Source organism: Chenopodium album, chromosome 24, assembly GCF_948465745.1.
Source record: "Chenopodium album chromosome 24, dcCheAlbu1.1, whole genome shotgun sequence".
NCBI classification, from domain to species: domain Eukaryota; kingdom Viridiplantae; phylum Streptophyta; class Magnoliopsida; order Caryophyllales; family Amaranthaceae; genus Chenopodium; species Chenopodium album.
Window position 1 is genome coordinate 10,071,761 of NC_137857.1, and position 21,274 is coordinate 10,093,034.

At 34.9% G+C, this 21,274-nt stretch overlaps 2 protein-coding genes across 2 annotated transcripts; both read right to left on the bottom strand.

Annotated features, from left to right (window-relative positions):
• Nucleotides 1-375: 375 nt before the first annotated feature.
• LOC145611340 (uroporphyrinogen decarboxylase 1, chloroplastic-like) lies at nucleotides 376-6,679 on the bottom strand. Its single transcript, XM_081666658.1, has 7 exons — nucleotides 6,501-6,679; nucleotides 4,927-5,007; nucleotides 4,670-4,812; nucleotides 2,556-2,938; nucleotides 2,183-2,467; nucleotides 872-1,107; nucleotides 376-740 (listed from the first exon to the last, which is right to left on the bottom strand). Exons 2-7 carry the CDS (start codon nucleotides 4,947-4,949, stop codon nucleotides 617-619), a joined length of 1,194 nt encoding a protein of 397 aa, XP_081522784.1. The 5' UTR covers nucleotides 4,950-5,007; nucleotides 6,501-6,679; the 3' UTR covers nucleotides 376-616.
• A 7,969-nt stretch (nucleotides 6,680-14,648) lies between these two features.
• On the bottom strand, nucleotides 14,649-20,899 carry LOC145610537 (protein FAR-RED IMPAIRED RESPONSE 1-like). Its single transcript, XM_081665857.1, has 4 exons — nucleotides 20,678-20,899; nucleotides 16,124-16,250; nucleotides 15,788-16,012; nucleotides 14,649-15,649 (listed from the first exon to the last, which is right to left on the bottom strand). Exons 1-4 carry the CDS (start codon nucleotides 20,897-20,899, stop codon nucleotides 14,649-14,651), a joined length of 1,575 nt encoding a protein of 524 aa, XP_081521983.1.
• Between the last annotated feature and the right edge of the window lie 375 nt (nucleotides 20,900-21,274).

A 21,274-nucleotide genomic window follows, 5' to 3' on the forward strand; every position in this document is an offset into this window, starting at 1 on the left:
ATAGGTAACTTACTTGTGGCCTTAAAAAATGCCTCCTCTAATATAAGAATAATAGGATAAAAAAGAATGGCTTTGTTTTTCAATACTACAATAGTGCTTTTACCATTTGTATTAATTGTATAGCATCCAACTACTAAGGTAATAGACTATTTATCTGCGATTTATTTATCCCCGACTTCATCCTCCTATAAGCATCATCAGAAGCCTTAATCGAAAGATGCCACTCTGCAAAGACTGACTTCAGGTAATCTTAAGACACTCTCAAACCACATGAAAGATCAAGTAAACAGAATCAGATTGACTTGAGTACTAAACAAATGAACAAAGGCAGATTGAAGCCTTAATCGAAGAAAAATGGGGCATTTGATGATGGACTTGACATAAACAGGTCTATTAGCTGGAACTCAATTACAAAATTATTTCCTCAGCATTAACATTTACAAATTAGCACTTGGTAATAGTTTATGATATGCAGCCTGCAAACTTCATCATACAACAAACAACATACAGCCCTCTATAAATCACTTGACTCTTACCAAAAATTGTTAACTACGATTAAGCTGAATCATTTTTTCCCTCAAATTACAAATTGAGGCTCTTCTGTTGTGCAAATAACTCAGTCAAACTTAAAGCTTTTTGCAACATCGAAGAAGTGGGCAACAGCTTCTTCTGGTGTTCCCACAAGAACGCCATGACCAAGATTTAAGATGTGACCCCTTGGCCCTGCACATTTCACTACTCTGCAATTACATAGGGAAAAAAAAAATTAAAAATAAATCAGTTTAGGCCCCACCTTGTATTAAAAAAAAATTAAAAAAAAAATAAATAAAATAAAATAAAAGCCTAAGGTTGCATAGTTTGAAAAGACAACCTATGGATTTCATCAGTCAAGGCTGCAAGAGGAGAAAATAAACAAGCAGGGTCAACATTCCCCTGCACACCGATTTCTGGACCCAAGCGTGATCTTCCATCAGCCATATCTACTGTCCAGTCCAGCCCAATCACATCGACTCCAGTGTCTTTCATCCTCTCAAGGAGACCGCCATTTCCATTGATGTAGAAAACAAGTGGTGTTTCAGGGCATTTTTTCCTCACTGCATCTACTATCTGCATTTTTTCTAAAGTCTATCAGATACCACCAAGCTTTTCCAAATTACAACCACATAAAAAGGAAGGTGTAGTGAAAAGGTATAGCCATTAAATCCAACAACTCATGGCTACATTGCTACAATAAGGCACTATCTCTTCACTTGATATTTACTAAACGAAATTATTTTTACTAATTTATAAACTTATTCTTATTGATGCTCTATTATATTTGCTCTTTCAACTTATCATTACTGAACTTCACTTACTTTTCCTAAACTAAACATATTTTTACTGATTCTCTATTATATTAGTTTACAATGAAGAGAATAGGGCCTAAACCTTTTTAAACATCCAATGTCCGAGTAGATCCATTTATGATACTAAGATACTGTTCCAGATGTCAATGCTAAGCTCATCCAGAACAATGTGTTACTCTCTTGTAGAGGAAGCTTATTTGGAAAGTTTAAGCTTGGTAACCAGCTCACAAAGACCTTAGTGTACAGTGCAGATTCACGGGCACAGGAATACAGTTCAACAAAACCTTGCAAAGTTATCAAACCAATACAAACCCCACAACCAGCACCAGCTCTAGAATTACCATCAAGCTATGCAACCCTGCATTTACAGTCAGCTTCAACACCCCCCAATTCCCCTTAAAATAAGGGTAATACAAAAACTGGCAGAAAAGTAGGAATATCAGGAGGAGCTTCAACCAGAGAAAGCATTGACTAAATATGACAGTAAAAGGAAGGAATGAGGAGGTAGTAAATGTTTGTCAGGCGATATTAAAGCTTTTGATAAACAGTTACACATAATTTACGTATGATTACAAATCAGTGGGACGTGGGCTCAAGATTTGACAAAAGTTCTCATCTTGTTTAGTTTTAAAAAATTAATCGGTAAAAGACAGTATAGAGGCTTGCATCTAATTTTTCTGGCTTAGCAGATAAAGAGAATTAATCACCCCTAGCAGACAAATTCTAAACAATAATACAAGTCTCTTGGCGTAAAATATAGAAAAAGCTCAAAAGCACAAGCCGACAAATGAACAATGATCTAGTCATAAACTGTAGAAAACATACTGGAGACTTACCTGTTTAATATAAGGCTTAGACCAGCGTTCCCACATATGTGGTGGTAGTTGTCCACCCCATGAATCAAATATTTGAATACAGTGAGCTCCAGACTTAACTTGGTAAATTACATATTCAGTAATTGCCTCCGTTATGTGTGACAGAAGAGTCTCGAGGACATGAGGCGCTGTGTGGCACATACTTTTTATTGTGGTGTAGGTGCGAGTAGTACCCCCTTCCACTATGTATGTTGCTATAGTCCAAGGTGCACCCACAAATCCCAGAACGGCAGCCTTGTCACCAACCTAAGGGGAAGGAAGTGCATTTAGTAACAACAGAGATTCACACAGCACGAGGGATTTACACAGGGATCATGAAGAAATTAGCATTCACCTCATTGCGCAAAATTTTAAGAGATTCGCCAACAAAATTAAGCTTTTCCAAGTCAATTGGATGCAATGCTTTCAAGGCATCTTCATCACGAATAGGTGACTGGATGACAGGGCCTCTGACTTCTTCTATGTCAAAAGGAACCCCAAAAGCAGGAAGAGGAGTGAGTATGTCAGAAAATATTATAACCCCATCAGGGCGAAATGCTTCCCAAGGCTGCAAGGAAATTTTCACAATAAGATCAGTTGTCTCTGATCTCTCTCTAAAGGATGGGTATTTCTCTGCGAGCTTTCTGTAAACAGCCATATACCTTCCTGCCTGGCGCATCATCCATGCTGGGGGCCGGCTAACAGGATGTCCTCTTGCAGCCTGAACCAAGAGTGGATCTGAATTTTGTAAAATGTGGAGGAAATAAGAGATCTAGCAATAAAAATTGATACATGGAAAGTGGTAAAAGCTCATATAATGTTACCACTGCTTCAGCGGCAGCATAGGTCAAATAGTCACATAGTCAGCCATCTATCATGATGCAAATAAAACATAACAAATGCTGTCTTCGGATTCAATTTGTACATTCTAACGTATACCACCACAAACAATAGTCTGTTTCCTAAGATTTAACATCCGGTGAAACTCTCAGAAACATAAGTTAAGCTCATTTTTTACAAGACTTTAATAATTTAAAGCTGCACAACCTAGTCTTTTCCTCAAAAAAAAAAAAAAAAAAAAAAAAAAAAAAAAAAAAAAAAAAGCTGCACAACCTAGTCTATCGTGGATTTCTTCACAAACATCTTCTAAATTATTGGTCATCAGTTCTTCTTTCCCAATGTCACAAGCCACAGCATAAAATTAGTCTTCCAAGTTTTGTTGAGAAGCCAAGTTATTTCTGTTGCGCATAATGGAACTACCATTACATCATTAGATATGATTAGTGAATTCTAGATCCTGGCCACCATGACCCTTGGGCTACTGCCTTTAAAGCTATTTGAAGGTTCCAAACCCTAATTATCCCAATGTAACAAGATACTTAAATGTTAATGTAGTGTCTCTTTACTTAGAGGGAAAAGATGATCAATCCCATTTGCAGCAGCTTATTTGGTCTACGGTTAAAAAAGATATAACTTTAGCAGTTTAGCACGAAATGTCGCACATACAAATTCGTTGTGTCCTAGGTAAGGAATCTCACGTCTCCACCGAAAATCACCTTTTAACTCACAAGCATGTCTATCCCAACATGCTAGTCACACCTAGTGCTAATACAAAGAAGTTGTATATTCACATGCTTATACACCAATATTTAAGAGGATACATCTGTAGAGTTCCGGTACTAAACTCAACAAACTGATGTATCAGCCACATGTTGGTGTGAAGGTGACATGTTAAGGGTATAAAAAGCAGTATGAATTCAGGAATTGCAGCTTGCTACAAGACATTACCTCCCCCCACCAGGCCACCACCACCAACATCCCCCATAGAGTATAAGTACAATTTATTAAAATCATCCAAATATAAACGCCTGGCCTCACGTCAAGTTCCGAGCTATAAGAAGTTGAAGAGTATTAGTTGATTTGGAGGTGGTTAAGATTTATAAGAATAAGGTCTGTGATCGGGTTAGCTGGTTCTTTCTTCCTAGCTGTTTATGTGTACATGAATTCTTGAAGCATTGGATTTAACTCGTCAGTCTATGCATTATAATGGTTCTTATCACAGTATTGGTAATTGGAAATATTTAAAGCACTTCTAATCCCTTTGTGGATTGCGCTAAGGTGACCTTCTCTTACCTTTATGTATTCAATTTGCATGAAGAGAGCCTCTTATGTCTTAAAGTGTTAAGGAAGAGCTCCAAAATTCCTAATTTGTTTTCTGTGATATCTATTCCTAACATATTCCCCACCAAACAAGGCAATGGTGATATTTTTATAATATACCCAACCAGCAATTTCCAATACATTTCCCACTCTTTTCCCCTGATTCCCATTCCCACATTTCGTATTGTTAGTAAAAATCTAAATGGTATTAAGTGTTTTCAAGGATCAAAATAAAACAGTTGCAAAAAAAAGATGGAGGTTGTAATGAATAAGCCTTTAAATTAAAATCAGAATCATAAAAATCCATACCTGTGGTAGCAGAAGCAGAACAAGTCTGAGGGAATTTCCTGTAATTGATCTTGCGACGAGGAGAGAGAATGTGTTTATAATTGGATTTAGGAAGAGTAGATAAAAAGCTCAACGAATTCCAACCATTAGTGTGACAACAACCGCTGCAAAATTCGCCATGAAAATTGAGGATTTACAGAATTCAAATTTGAGGTCAATGCAAATCAATAATTATCAACATTAAGAAAATAAATCTAAAATTGAGGAAGTAAATTGACCTTGAAAGAGAAGGAAGAGTCATCTCCAATGGCTATTTTTTCTCTCTCTTGCTAATTATTTTTCTTCAATGGCTTCTATGGCTGAAAAGAGGCAATGTGAATATGTGAGTAGAGGATAGGACTCAACCTTTTTAAAATCCTTCATCAATAAGTTGTTTGTTTTGAATAGTGCATATAACATGGAAATTATGTAATTTCTAGATATAATAACAAACATTACATGGTTACAACCTTCTTATTTTACATGTAATCCTTAAGATACTCGTAATGCCAAAATGATGAAAAATGTCTTTGTTAAATGCATTATCCACAATATAACAATTCCAAATTTTTTTTATACAATTTCTCATTTTGTTGAAATTGAACTTTAATCGTGTTTGTATATTAACATATTAATAAATTACAAAATATCAAATGGGTCTCTTAAGTTCCTTATAATTTTATTTTTTTCAAACACCTAAATTTTATCAGCAAGTCTTGAGTGTTGTGATCACAGGCTAAATTTTATCAGCAAGTCTTGAGTATTGTGATCACAGGGTGTGGCTACATTGCTTATAAGACTAACCATTATTCATTCACATGAGTAACTTCATTTATTCATTTATGTAGCCTAATTATTTCCATAAGAGTAACTCAAATTCATTATAGGAGTAATATCAATCTACTATAAAAAAATAACCCCATTTATTCATTTGAGTAAACACTATCCCCCCTTCTTTTGTTCTACCTTTAAGAATAATCTCACTTGTTCATAAGAATAACCCCATTTTTTTGACCCCATCCATCAAAGTAACCCCAATTATTCATTATTATATCCCCCATCACTCAATTAATTGTCTTATACATGAACATAATGTAGCTAACCACATATAAAAATATGTGAAATTATGTAGTTTTTATTATAAAAACTAATTTGTTTAGTAACAATCTAATAGAAATATTCTTTCCATTCTCCATATTTTTTTTGTGTTCGTCTTAGATGAGTTCGTTATTGATTTCCATCTACTGCTTTAATGTGGTATTGAAAAATTTCTCTATCATCCTCGACATGGTGTAGACATCAAAAATTGTCCCTTCCTCTCGTCCCAAACTCCCAACATAAAGTCCGATAAATCGATAGTTAAACAATAACAGTTCTTAGTTGCAATGGTTCCACGAATGGGCATATAAATTGCTAAAAACCAATCCAATACTAAAACAAATCCATAAACCCAATTATTTCAGCCTAAATTGGTCAAGATATTGAGCTAAATAGGTCATAAACACAACATCATGCAACACATTAGCAACCACATTTGACTCAATTGACAATTATCAAACTAGGCTCCAGAATAATCACTTTAAAATCTCCTCCCTTAAGAATGTCAACGCAAATTGCACATAGCAAATTCTAGCAACAAAATCAATTGCTATAATCGTTCATAACTTGAGTAATTATACAACCAAAAGTTCAATAATTCATCTTAGAAGAACCCTAAATTGACTATACTGAGAATTAAATTAACAATGAAACCTACATTGTGAAATTGAATCTGATGCTTAAGATAAGAAAATTAAAAAAACAAATAATTTACCTCAGAAGCTGCTTTAATGGAGGAGAGAAAGCTCAGAAGTTGCTTGAATGGTGAATTTAGAGTGTGCGCTTCAATGGAGAATTCAAAGCATTGCGATTCAGTGGAGGAGAGAGAAGGATGGGGTGAACTGCAGCTAATTTGCAAAAGTGAAGAGCTTCAAAAAGGAGGAAAATAATTGAAATGTTTGAGGAAGATAAGATTAATGATACGCATATACGGACGAAGTAAATAGAGTAATGTTGCGTCAAAAAAAAAAAAAAAAAAAAAAAAAAAAAAAAAAAAAAAAAAAAAAAAAAAGTAATGTTGAAAAAAACATCAAATTCAGGGCCGGTTTTCTTTAGATTATTTTCAGTTCGGTTCAGTTCGGTTATGTTAAGTTCAGCTCTAATAAATTCAGTTTAATTTAGTTATTATCTTAATTTCTTTCTCTCATAAAATATTCAGTTCAGTTCAGCTCCAATCAGTTTAGTTCAGTTAATCAGAATAGACCCTTAGAGGTGTCAATTCGGATAATTGGGTTGGGTCAAATTTTAAAGTTGAGTCACATAAATCGAAATCAGAATCGGATATTTTTTGGATCGGGTCGGGTTGTGTGTGGTTTTGACACGTGGTCATACTTCCTCGAATCCTCGTTTATATCATGCTCTCTCCACTACGCTAATATGGGAAAATAAAAATACACTTGATAGACATCTTAAGGGATTTATTCGTTTCGCATTTTTTTTTTCGTTCTCTCTTGTCTATCTGTACTTCACCTTATTCTAAGGGCGACGCTGGCGCGGTGTTACTTGAATGATCGTGCGAGACCCCAGAATAATAGGGGCCCAGAATATAATAAAAGCTTAAAAGGTTATTGTGAATAAATAGTTAAGTAAAGCTTTTTCCGATTCAGTAGTAAAGCCTTTTCCGGTTTAGTGGTAAAGTCAGGGGTTCAATTCTTGTTATGGAATTTTTTTTTTTTAATAATTGCTGTCGCCAGCTATATCCCATTAGGGCATGTTCTCTTCCGTTGAAATTCAGTTCAGTTCAGTTCAGCTCAGTTCAGTTCAGCTCAGTTCAGTTTAGTTCAGCTCTTATGTCTAATGATATTGCTAATGATATAAAGCCAAATTTCATTCTTTTAAGCTCTTATTACAACGACGACAACAACAACAAATAATAATAATAATAATAATCATGAATAAATAATAATAATAATAATAATAACAATAATACTAATAATAATAATAATCGATCAATAATTAATTAATAATAATAATAATCAATAATTAATAATAATAATAATAATATTGATACAATTCATTGTTCAAATGGTTCTATTTTTTTGATACACATTTCTATTGTTAATCTTATTGAGAAAATTAGAGTACTACACAACTTAAACTAATTTTCATAGTCAGTTAGTTCTTCGTCTTCTTCTTGTCCACCAAGCTCCTCCATTACCTCGGCATTCCTCTGAACTGACTCCCATATCTGATCAGTTATTTCTTGTCGTACAATATCCATAGCTGCTTTTCTGCTAGGATCGTACATAGTGTGATCTTCTCTTCGCTCCATGACTTCAACTTGGTGCGTGAATGGAATCCCTAGTTCATGTAAACGAATAAAATTGTGTAGAGTACAACAAGCAACGATTATTTGCAACTGAAAACGTAATTCCATTTGCGGCATCAATTTAGGTTGTAGAACCTTCCACCTATTTTTCAGAATCGCAAAAATCCGCTCAATTACATTTCGACAAGACGAGTGTAGGTAATTGAAATGCTCAAACATTCCTTGTGGAGGACCTGATCTCTTGAAATCAGGCAAATGGTACCTCAAATCACGTCCTGTATGAGGACTCAAGTACCCGAGTGTATTAAGATACGCTGAATCAACTACATAGTATTTTCCTGTGCAATAATGATAATGTTAGTTAACGAAACTAATAGATTTTCCCATTTTATTCATGAAATTTAGTTTGTACCAGGCGGTGGATGAGGGAATCCCATTCTTGCTTCTCCTAAACTTCGTTCCAAACGGTGCTATCATGTGCACTGCCTTCGTAGCCTACGTTGATGTGAGTAAACAACATGTTATGTGAACACACTGCCATCACATTCCATGATTTGTCCCCTTTTCGATCTCTGTAGGCCTTGCCCACATCATCGGCAACAACTGTATGTATGAGGGTACCATCAATGGCACCAACACAATCCTAAGCACAAAAGTGGACATGGTTATTACATAGACACTAATAATCTTGAAAATTTATTGTGAATGAGTACCTTAAAGAAAGGCCAGAGTTTGCTGTTGTTTTGAATTTCAGGAGGTGTTTCATTCAAACTTTGATAAGGTCGAATTATTTGAGTTGACAATGTTTGCAATGCCTCTAACACTTTGTGGAAATACCTCGAAATAGTACATACCCCATGTTGAAATCTTTCAGCAGCATCACGAACGGAAGCAGGTTTGGCAAGCATGTACAAACCTATCCCAAGTTGCTCTTCAATGTGCATATGTTTACCAGAACCATCTGTCAACAATTGTTGTGCTCTGAGGACATTAGCAAGACTTATAAATATTTCTCTACTTAGCCGAAGTTGTTCTTTACACAAATTATGATGGCCTGTCAGCATCCTATGAATCCATTGGCTCCCCATTTCCTCACCAACATGCATAGGAATCCGTTCAACTTGGGACGTCAATCTCCGTAGCTCATACAATGCTATACGTGTCAAACTTTCTTGCACCAACTCATCATCCATTCTACATAACCAACAAAACATTTAACACAAATTACTTTATACGAAATTCAAAATAAAAAGGATAAATAAAAGTTGATACATAGTGGTCACAAAAGTTGATACAAACACGCATAACATAAATAATTGTACCGAGATCATCCGATCTTATTACAACAGCATATGTTGTACCTAAAATAGAAAATGAAAATCTGATCACAAACATAAAAGCCGGCAGAAAGTCACAAAATTCCAACCTAACATACTAGTTGTCATACATCAAGACATCTTCATATATCAATGAACTGAAAGAGGTGTCTGGCTTATACGCTTCATCAGGAAGCATTGGATGAAGTGAAGTCTCCCTTCATCAGAACGCAAAGCAGTGAAAAGATCAATGGCACCGGGGGTTTTGCGAAAGCTATCAAGAATATCTACAGCAAAGGCTTCCCCATACTGTTCTAAAATCCCCATGGAGTCCAAGATACTGAGAACTTCATCAAAAGCATTTTTGGGTTTAGAAGATTGACTCAAAGAGGATCGCCTTAGTACATCAAGACACGCATCAATATCCTCTTCCCTAGACTTTTTACCAGATATTCTAGAAGGCTGGCTGTCAATGCTTTTACGTTTTTTTTAGTCCATTCGGGCAACAGGTGGCTGGATGGCAGTATTGGGGGTTTGGGTTTCATCTCCCTAAACATCATCAGAGTCACCTGCTCCTTCATCGTCATCTTCAACAACATATTCCTGTTCTTTCTTCCCAAGTGAAGCAGGTGTAAAACTTAAATCACCAGTTGCATAACCACCTTTCAAAATGTTATCCCATTCTTGCACATTCTCGAATGGAGTCCTAAGAAGGGATCTTCCGTTGGCTTTATATTTCTGAAAAAGGATTCCGTTTCAAAGAGATGCATTAGTGGGGAAAAAAAAACATATGTGTACATTATAGAAATTTAAAAGGAAAAAAATACTCAACAAGTACCTTAGAAAAGGCTTGCCATTTTTCTGATTGAAGATCAACTAGAGGGCAATTATTCGGCCCCCATCCAAGACCAGTCCATCTCTTCAATTCTTTCCAAGCTTTGTGTTTTTCTTTCATACTCGAGAACCAATTCTTAACAGAAACGGCTGAAAATGTCTTTCCTGTCCGGGTGTTTAAAGTATTTGCAACATTGTCCCAATCAACTTTCCCCCCAGCTGGGGTTACATCTTACATGTTCCGGCAGGATTCCCAAAAGTATGGTCACAATGTCCGTAGTGAATGATGCCCGTTTGGTACTCATTGCAAACAAGATATTGCTAAACATCAATCAAAGTAACAAAACAAACATTACACCACAAACTCCTCTGATGAATTATTTCTACTAACAATAAATTCAATTTGCAATTTGCAATTAAAACATGTGTAATAAATCCAATTAGCAATGAACCAAACAAATTATATGTGTAGATTGATTGGTGTTATTGTTGCACTAGCCTCCAACCAGAAAGCAAAAAAAATAAAAAATAAAAACAGCTCTGAGCCCCATGAATTGTTGGAAAGTTTTGAGTAGTGTATTAAAATTTAACCAAGCTACCATACCCAGAGATTGGGTTTTACTTTTTGCATCCTTTTTGATGTCATATAATTTTGGAGTATTGTTGATTAATGGTTTACAAGATGAGCATATCAGGGAAGAATTCCTTTTTGATTTACGCAAATACGTTTCTTCATTCCGTAACCTCTAATGGACAGAACAAAAAGAGTAGAGCAGTAAACATTCAATTTAAAAAAAAAAAAAAAAAAAACTACACTGCTATTCAATTTAAAAAAAAAAAAAAAAACTACACTACTACAATGAACCAAACTAGGCAATTAGAAATTTATTCAAGAACTATTCAATTCATAATTCAATTCATATTAAAATTTTAACAACAACAACAAATACAAACTAACCAAAAGGAAGAATATTCAGCTAACAAAATAGATCTATCTAATACGAAAGGAGGAATGATACTAACCTATCCAAAACAAAACTATCTAAAACAAACTAGGAAGAGTGTTGATACTAACCTTAGCTTTGACACCTTCACGTAGCAGAACAGTCGCCGAAAAATCAAGCTCAACCGGCTGGGCACCGCCAATCTGGTGGACTACAAGATGAAGGTGACGGCGTCGTTGGGGGTAGGAGGAAGGAGATAGCCTTTTGGGGTTTTTTTTCTCTTTATTTGGGGTTAGCATTAAAGATACTAGTTAGCATTAAAGATAGTGGGTTAGGGTGTTGGACTGTTGGGCCATTGCTTCTGTTAGCTTTTCGTTTTTTTTCTTTTCTTTTTTTTTTCTTTTATTATTTTTTTTTTATTTTTTTTAATTTGTTTAAATGGGTTAGATACATGTAAGTGTTTTGTGTTATTTTCTCATAATACTATTTTATTTTAAAATTAAATAGTATATGTGTTTAAAATATTTAGAGGTTTCAAGTTTTTAATATATTTTCCATAAATTTTATAATTATATAGTATATTTTTCGTAAATATTTTAATATGTACATTTGTATATACACATAGGTATAGTAATATATAATCAAAGAGCATTAATCCGTAGTTAAAAATCACTAATTAATAAGTTCAGTTCAGTTCAGTTCAGTTAATTTCAGTCAATCAGAACAGGGCCTTACTTTGTACACCGTATCTTTTAATTAATGGCTTAATATAATAGAAATAACTTCATTACTTCAATATATTCTTTGCTTCTCTCTCCTCACTAATATCATGCGTAGCAGCGTAGGACATTAGGACTTTAGGAGTACTAATTCTTTTTTCACCGTAATCTGTTTTTTTTTCCCCTTTCCACCAAAAAAATACAATATCTATTTCCCAAATTCACTACCAGTCATTTTGAAAGACGAATTTGGATTAAAACATGCTAAATTTGAGATTTTTTTAATTAATGAATACGTTAATTTTTAATTTACATCTAACGTATAATGAGTCACATGGAAAAAAAAATCATATGACAATTAAATTTTATGTAAAGAATGATATTTTTATAATACTTTTTTTGAAACAATGATATATATATATATATATATATATATATATATATATATATATATATATATATATATATATATATATATGACAATTTACTTTTATTAAGAGAAAAAAGTAATAGTTTTATTAATTAACTAGGGATTCTTACGCGCTCGATGTGCGTAGATGGCTAGCCCTTTAAGGAGAATTATTATTGGTGGTCTTTATGTCTTATGCATATTTGCACGGTATTTTATATTCTATTTGCATATTAATTTTGTAATCCCCCGTATTTATAAATATATTATAAATGAAATTTTATTTTATTTATAATATTTTGTGTGTTTTTCCGGGAATTAAGTTTTAAAGTTTGAAATTATTTTTGGGTTGATAAACGATTTTGTTATAAAGGGATTTTTAATTGTCCATTCTACAATTTATGTCATACATATTCAACGAAGCTAGTCCATTTCATTTATCTAATTAACCCATTATTATTTTATGAGGCCCAACACTCCTACTTACCCTACATCTCTCTCTCCTATAAATGTACATTCCCAAATTTTTTCCACACTAAAAGGTTAGTAAATTCTCTCCTCTTTATTTTATTTCTTTATTTTTCCTTTATTTTTTTTTCCTTTCTTTTCTTTTTCCTTTTTCTTTCTTTTCTTTTTCCTTTTCCTTTTTCCCCTTTTACGTGAGTTTTCACTCACTGCTGCCTTGTTTTGCCGCCAACCATCACGCTGCCTAACCTCTGGCGCACCACTTGTCACCGCCGCCTGACCGCCGGCGACCCTGCCGGCCCACCAGCAGCCCACGTGGCCTACCCCTTCTTCTTCCATCTCTGTTTTATTTACCTTGTATGAATTTTAATGTGTTAGTTATGGGTTTTGATTTTGTATTATAAAGATCATTTTTAGTATCAAAATCATGTTTTTGATAGCTTCAACTTATAATTTCATATTTTAATTATGTTATTAATTTTCAGATTTTGTGATTATAGAACCTAGGGTTTCAATTTATTGAAATTGGGATTTTAGGGTTCTTATGACTAATTAATTTGGGGCTTTTGTCCCTATTGTATTTTATTGGTTAATTAAGCATAAAAACATGTTTTTGATGAAGTTTTAAGGACTTTTAATCTAATTTGTATTGCTGGAATTTTGGTTAAGTATTAATTTATTGTTGTTGGTTGTTTTCTAGGAAGTGATTATTCTCCAGGAGACTTTTAAGTTATTAAAAGTGGCACAAAGGATTGTTTACACGAGATACGTACATGTCTACTTCGTTGTAAGAAGTATCATGTTTAGGTACTAAAAGAAAAGAACTTAGTTTCATGTTTAAGGAACACTTGTATGGAAATTGTTTGGTTACACATTGATTTAATTCATGTGCTTATGTTTATGAGACATGTTTTGGTGAATTAATTATGTTTGTATAGAATCATGGATGCAAGCATGTTGAATTATCTTGGATTAATTGTTTGTATGGAATGTTGATACAAGCATATTTTTATTGGATTAGTTTGTTAACCACATTTGGATTATTAAAGGATTGGAGTTGAATGGTTTAAGTGGAATGAATTTATTAATCATTCCACAAGGTTATTATTTATATATTTATTACTCAATCATAACTTGTTGGTATGTTGAGTAAGGGTGGGTTAAGCCGAAATGGCTAGGTGGGTTGACTATGTTCAACAATTTTGGATAATTTGGAAGTTTAATGGAATTAAAGGTCAATTTGTTATATGATCACCATTGTCCTAAATAAGATTAAAAGTGAATTTATGTATGATTTTTATGTATGGTCTTCTTGAATGAGTCGGCTGTTAAGTGAAACTGGATGAACAATAAAACTCTGGAAAGCGTGCACTTCTAGAGTATTGACAATTATGGGTTGGGGTACACGGTGGTAGCCCGTGGCTTTTCGAGGCTTGTTTGATCAACATGTCCTCTTTTCTTTTGGAATTTACAATTTTTATTTATAATGAAAGTTGGATGGGATCCTAGACTAACTTTGTGAGAATGGAGTCACGCCCATTCTTACATCGCGGTAAACTTTTCTTTTAAATGGTCATTTAGGGCCAAAATGATTTGGTGGATTGGACAACCTCGTCTATTGCTTACTCCAAATTAAATTAATTAAATTAAATATTATTATTATTATTATTATTATTATATTAGTTGGTACAGTTGCTGTTGAAAATATTGAGCACCAAACATATTAGGAAAAGGAAGCTGCAAGCATAATCGCAGTAATAAGCAACTGTAATCTAATTAGCACACACTTACCACTTCAATGACACTACACTTACCTCATTTTTCATGTTGAACGTATGTACAGTCCCATTAACCACATCAGTCTCTTTTCCCGTAACCTGTTTCTTCTTGCCTCTTCCTGCCTTGGCCTACTTATTCGTACTCCCTTTTTCTGCAGGTGATACAAATCGAGTAGCTCTTGGTCTGCCCTTTTTATTATTACCCCAAGATTCAGGATCTTTCACGTTTGAGTTCGGTGTATCTTCTAGATGTACAGTGCTCCCTTTGTTAACTGAGCTAGGAGTTTTTGGAGTTGGAGGAATAGCCAGTTGCACCATCTCAATTTCACCACTAGGCCTTTCATCACCGCCAGAACCTTGTCCTGAACCTTGAGCCAACACTTGTAGTTCATCAACCTTTAGGCTCATAAACTGAATCATATCCATCAACAATTCTACAGCTTCTTCGAATGATGTAGCACACATAACAACGGGATCTAGAGCTAGCATCGACTTATCATATCTCATCACATCTTCCGTTTTGGATGCATCATGGTAAGCAACTTTGGTAAGGGTATGTTTCCTGGTTATATCCTTTCTCCACCTATCTAGAATGTACATGGGAGGGACCTTAGTAACACCATTCATGTCTAATACCTTAATTATGTGTCTACAAACAATCCCATTACATTCGAAGTGCCGACAATCACAGTACGCCTCTTTTTTCTCCTTGTTATATAAAACTGTGTACTCCTTCAACCTATTCTGCCCCCTATTTTGCAGAGGAACTTCTCTCCTCTTTTTCGTGCTATAGATCCAAACACGATTTGAAAAAACATGCTTTTCCTCAGTAGGTGACAACATCTTCTTTGGCCTAACAGGGGCCACATATGCCACTCGGTTGCACTGATTCTGTACCTCAACAAACTTTGAATTCGTATACACTTTTTGAAATTGGTGTTCCAACCTGAATTCCGATAGCAAAGGCCTTACATACCGGGCTGAGTTCGCGTCCGTATCCTTCTCATCACTTGCAAGACTTTCCATGGCCTTGCAATAGTTATGAGCAAATTCACAAAGGCGAGTGTGCCTGTTAATATACCCATCAAAAAAGATGTTGATGCTTTCAACCCTTTGAGTTGTCTGCATTCCTGCCCAAAAGACATCCTTAACATAGCAAGGAATCCACATCTCTCTTTCATCAAACAGGCCTAACAACAAAAGGTCGAATTTTACTAAGTAAAGTGTCAAATCAACTATGCAACATTAGACTAACTCAAATACAATACCATTCACAACAATGTGGTATACTGAAGTACCATCAGTATTAAATGAAGTACCATCCAAACCCATGATGGTTCTGCTCATTCTGTGCTGCCACATGTTGGCAGTACCATCCAAACCCATGATGGTACTACCAACATGAGGCAGAAAAAAAATTACAGAATATACAGGACAGAAACACGAGGGGCAGAATAAAAATAACACAGCCAAAACATGAGGCAGAATAGAGACTGGATGGCAGAAACATACAAAACAGAAACTAAAAAAGGACCAAAACATAAAAAATAAATTAGCAAAGCATGGACTATGCACATCAGTTAAAAGACTAACAAAATACTGACCTTCCAGCCATTCATACCAATCAAATTCTTCGAGCTTGAACTTTTTCATCACTTCGCACCAAGACTCAACAAACTCCTTCAAGGTAATGCTGTCGTAGATCACATTCTGCAACTCATCTTTCACATTCTAATAGTTAGACAAAGCACCAAGTTTCTACCCAAACTTCTTCATAATATGCCACATAGACCAACGATGGCGTGTTTGAGGCATGGGGAAAACAGCTCTAATCGCCTTCCTCATTGCTGCACACTAATCTGTCATGATCTCTGCCGGAGCCTTGCCTCTCATGCATGACTGTAATACCCCGTATTTTTATACGTATTTTATTTAAAGTATGTATTTTATAAAGTATTTAAATAGTTGTAATTATTTTAATTAAAGTATTTTAATTAATATTATTATAAAAGGAAAGTTTATTTATTTATTTTATTTAAAAGTTGGGGTTTTATTTTAAGAAAGTTTAATTTTAACAAGTTTTATTAGGAAAGGGATTAGGAAAAACTAAAAGAGGAAAGTTTAGGGTAAAGGGTTAGTAGAGAAGGGGTATAAATATCCCACTTATGAGGCAAATCAACTTTGCCCAGAGTGGAGAAAACCCAAGGTAAGCTTCTCCCCTTTTCTCCTTACTTTTCTTTCTTTTTTTTCTTCCTCTTCCCCTTCCCCTTTTTCACGGCCGGCCACCACCACCACCACACACGTGGCCGGACCACCACCGCACACCACCGCGCGCCACCAGAACACGGCCAGCAGCAGCGGCAGCAGCCCAGCCGTGCCGTGGTGGCTGCTGCTGCCGTCGATGGTCCTCGAAAAAAAAAATAATTTAATCTTTCCTATTTTAATTTAATCTATGACTAGACCTAATTGTAATTTGTGAGTTTTGGGATTTAATTTTGATGTTTGATTATAGTAATTATGTTAATTAATTTTCAGATTTGGTTTTTAATTAAAAAGCCCCAATTTTTGAAACCCTAGGTTCTTGATTTATGAAATTATGAAAGTATATGATGTATAAATGTTTAGATCTTTAATTTCACTAGGTGAAAAAAGAAGATAGGCACCGCCCTAAGGCCACCGGTTATTTAAAACCGGTGGGGAAAATAGGGGAAAAAATAGGCGGGATTTTGAGGGGAGATTTTTGCCACCGGTTCAGTTTGAACCGGTGGGAAAAATCATTATTCCCACCGGTTTGCCAAACCCGTGCCATTTTATTTAAAAAAAAAGCCCCCCTATATAAATCCTAACCCTAATTCATTTCACTCACGGCCTCCTTCTTCTCATCACTCCTTCTCACTCCTCTTCCTCTCTCTCATTCTCTCTCCTCTCCCTCTCTTTTCTACTCCTTCGTCTCACCACCACCACCAACGTCTTCTTCCCTCGTCTCTGCTTCTCTCTCGTCTATGCTTCTCTCTGATCTCCTCTCTCTCATCTCTCCTTCTCTCACCTCTCCCTCTACCGCTCCTAACCACCCACCTAAAATCACCACCGCTTCTAACCATCCCCGCCACCAAGACCAACAACCCCCTTCGACAACACCACCGTCGCCCACCTCGTGATGAAAATATAAGTTTTCAGGTCAAATTCGACCATGAAAACTCTAGATCTAGAGTTTTCATGGTCGAAATTGGCCTCGTAAACTCAATTCAAAGTATGAGTGTCGTTGAATGAAGATTTGTGTTTTTTTTTCATTTTTTCTGTTTTTGGGTGGTAAAGTCGTTGGTGGTGGGTTGTGGGTCGTGGGTTGTTGTTCATCGTTGTGGGTTGTGGGTTTTTTCTGGGTTGTGGGTTGTTCATGCGTTGTGGGTTGTTCATCGGTTTAATTTTGGATTTTTTAGGGTTTGATTTTAATCAACTTTCTGGGTTTAATTTCTAGGTTAAATTAATCGATTTTTCTGGGTTAAATTTCTAGGTACATGCATGAGTGTTTTTTTTTTTTTTTTATTTTTTTGAAGCTTGTAATGTGAGTTTTATTAATTTTAATTTGGTGTTTTAATTGTTGCAGGTACTAGTTTATGACTCCACACAAAAGAATCAAGATGTTAATTTTTAATTTTGGAATCATGTTGTTAATGTTGTAATTTTGTTTTTGGATTTTGATGTTGTAAATAATTTTTTTTTTCTGATTTTTATGTTGTAATTTTTGTTTTGTTTTTTTTTTTTTTGGTATTTTACAATAACAATTTAATGATAATTATATTTCAGTTGATTATGATGTTGTGTTTCTTACCTTTAATTGTTTGATTGTAATTTTTGCTTTTTTTTTTTTTTTTTTTGAGGAAAAACGAGCACTCATAGCAATCAATATCACCAAAGTTTGATATTCCGTATTATTTCAAGTGAATTTTAAAAAAAAATTTCTACATGGAGTATTGCCACCGGTTAACCAGTGGCATTAAATTTTGAATAATAAAAAAAAACCGGGAAGTGACTATTGCCACCAGTTAACCGTAATGCCACCGGTTTTGAACCGGTGGCATTGCATCTGACTATTGCCACCCCCCAAATGCGGACCGGTTCAAAACCGGTGGCATAGGGGGGTTTTGAACCGGTGGCCAAATGCGTTTTTCTACTAGTGTTTAAGTGCTTTAAGACCAAATTACAACAAGTTTTAATTAGAAATAAAGTGCTGGAATTTTATGTAGAACCCTTAATATTATGTTTTTGAAGGAAATTTAAATTACCCATCAAGTGGGACTTAATTATGGTGTTTTAAATATAATTTCAGCTTATTCTAATTAATTTATGAGGGGTTTTAAAATAGTATAAATTGCTGGAAATTTGTTTAGAGTGGATTTTAATGCTCTATTATAATTTTAATGTGTAGGAGACTTCGAAGTGAGCAATTTTTACTAGTCGTGGCGATTTTAAGATCGTATTCAAGGTATGTTCGCGTACTTAGCATAGTTATGATTGATGTAGTAGCATGCAAAAGATGTTTGATTAATTAAAAATAGTATCATGCTAGGTTTGAAGTGGAAATTTGTGAGTTGGATGTTATTAGTGATGGAATTGAGATGTATGATTTATTTGTGATGAGATATTGAATGGAATTTTATAGTTTGGAATATTATTTATGAACTACATATTTATTTATGGCATGATAGAGAGCATGTTTAATCAAACTAATTGTTTAATTATGTTTGGAATATTGAAAAGGAATTTTATTAAGGTTCATATAATTTTTATTGATGCTTTAAGCATGAGGAAGGAGCTATATAAGTGTCTATGTATACAAGGAATAAATAGTATGTTGGTGCCTTTGTGCACTTAAGGTGTTTTTAACACCGAGGGATAGGATTTTTGGCGTTTTATGCATTTAAGGTGTCTTTGACACTGAGGTAGAATTAAAAAGGGTTCAACATTAAATATTATGTGATCACTAAATATTCAAGAATTAAATTGGTATGTTGATTGATTGAATTATTATTGATGATTGAATTGTTATGCTTTGAGAGTCATCACCAAGTCTAATAATATGTAAATAACGTAAAGTGAAAGAGATTACGCACCAAAACTCTTGGAACGTATATACCTTGAGTATGAACATATGGGGGCAGTTATGTGACTTTATATTTGATCATAACTTCTAACGGAGTACAGGTTGCTGTATATTCCTTTTTATTATTATTATGCGCTGGAATTCCACCACCTATGTGTGGCACAGGTTTGTTGCTAACACGGTTAGCTCCCGTGTCAGTTAACCTCAATTTATTGGGGGAGGTATAGTTGGAAACCCGTTCGATGCGTAATCAACGCTAAATGAATTAGTTAGTGTCTAGTTAAAGTGTCTTGTTGAATGTTGTGTGTGCTTATAAACAGGTGCAATGAGGTAAGTGTGTGTGATGATAGGAGAATGCATGTTAGTGTGTTTAATTACGCTTATGTACTCAGCTTTGCTAATTGTGTGTGTTGTTTGTGTCTGGCCATGTCTTTATCTTTGCCCTACGATGATCCATTTTAATGGAGAGTAGTGGGGGCAAGTAGAGATACACTTTTCAGGTATTGAGGTATGTTCATGACGGGGCATGAGTAAAGAGAGAATCATGCTAGTTTCCATAAGGATATGATGTGTTTTATGCATTAAATATTTTATTACATTAGTTTATGGACTAACGCAAAAGTTTGGTTGATTCGGTTTTGAATAAGGGCCTTAAATGGTTCCAAGTTGTAGTGGATTTTATTTGACTTTGGTTTTGTTGATTTTCAACTTTACTTTCGTTGGTTTGGTTTTTAAATTGTGTTATTTAAATAGTTTTGGTTTTCAAGTCTTCCGCTGTGTATCTTTGATAGTTGCCTTAGCCGTTTTCACGGTGGCGGTAATGTCTTAGATATTCCTAAACGTATTTTCAAAGAGTAAAGTGTGTATTTAAAGGAAAGGAATTTCTAGGATGTTACAATGACATCCAAGTCTTGAATAACTACTCAAAGGTCTCCACATTCTCATGAGAAACCAACGCACAACCAAGAAGGATAGTCTGGCCGTAGTGATTAACCCCTACGAAATTCGAAAAGAGAAGTTCGTACTAATTTGTTAGGTACATCAAATCAAAACATACGACATCCCTAATATAGTTAAATGCCTTCCTACTCCGAGCATCAACCCACATTATGTCTTTCAACCTCCCCTTCTCATCAAGAAAGTGCATATGAATAAAAATTTGATTATCGGCACTCATCCTATCAAAATAGTACAACATAGCCGAGACATCACCATTTTTTAACTTCAACCTCCTCTTTCTATTCACCAAGTTGTGCATATCTTTCTTAGTGAATCCCATATTCCCAACACCATTCCTTTAACTTTCCATATTGTTGTAAATCTGCCCGATTGGACCGCCGGATCCATGATCGTTTTCTATCCTATACTCCAAGTGCTTTGTAATATTCTCCTTCCTATACATAGCTATGTGTTTGGACATCTCGGGACTCACTACATGATTATGCTCATTCACAACCTTCTTTATCATCCAACCACCTTCATCATTACCTTGGTCGTACATCATAACTAGACAATCGCATTTTTTAGTCTTCTTCTTCACCACTGGTTCATCCTTAACCACAACCCTCTTACCATTAACCTTCCTTATGTATGTTGTCTTCCCATAGCACGCACACTTCCATACATAAGTGCGATATGAAGTTGACTTTTCAGC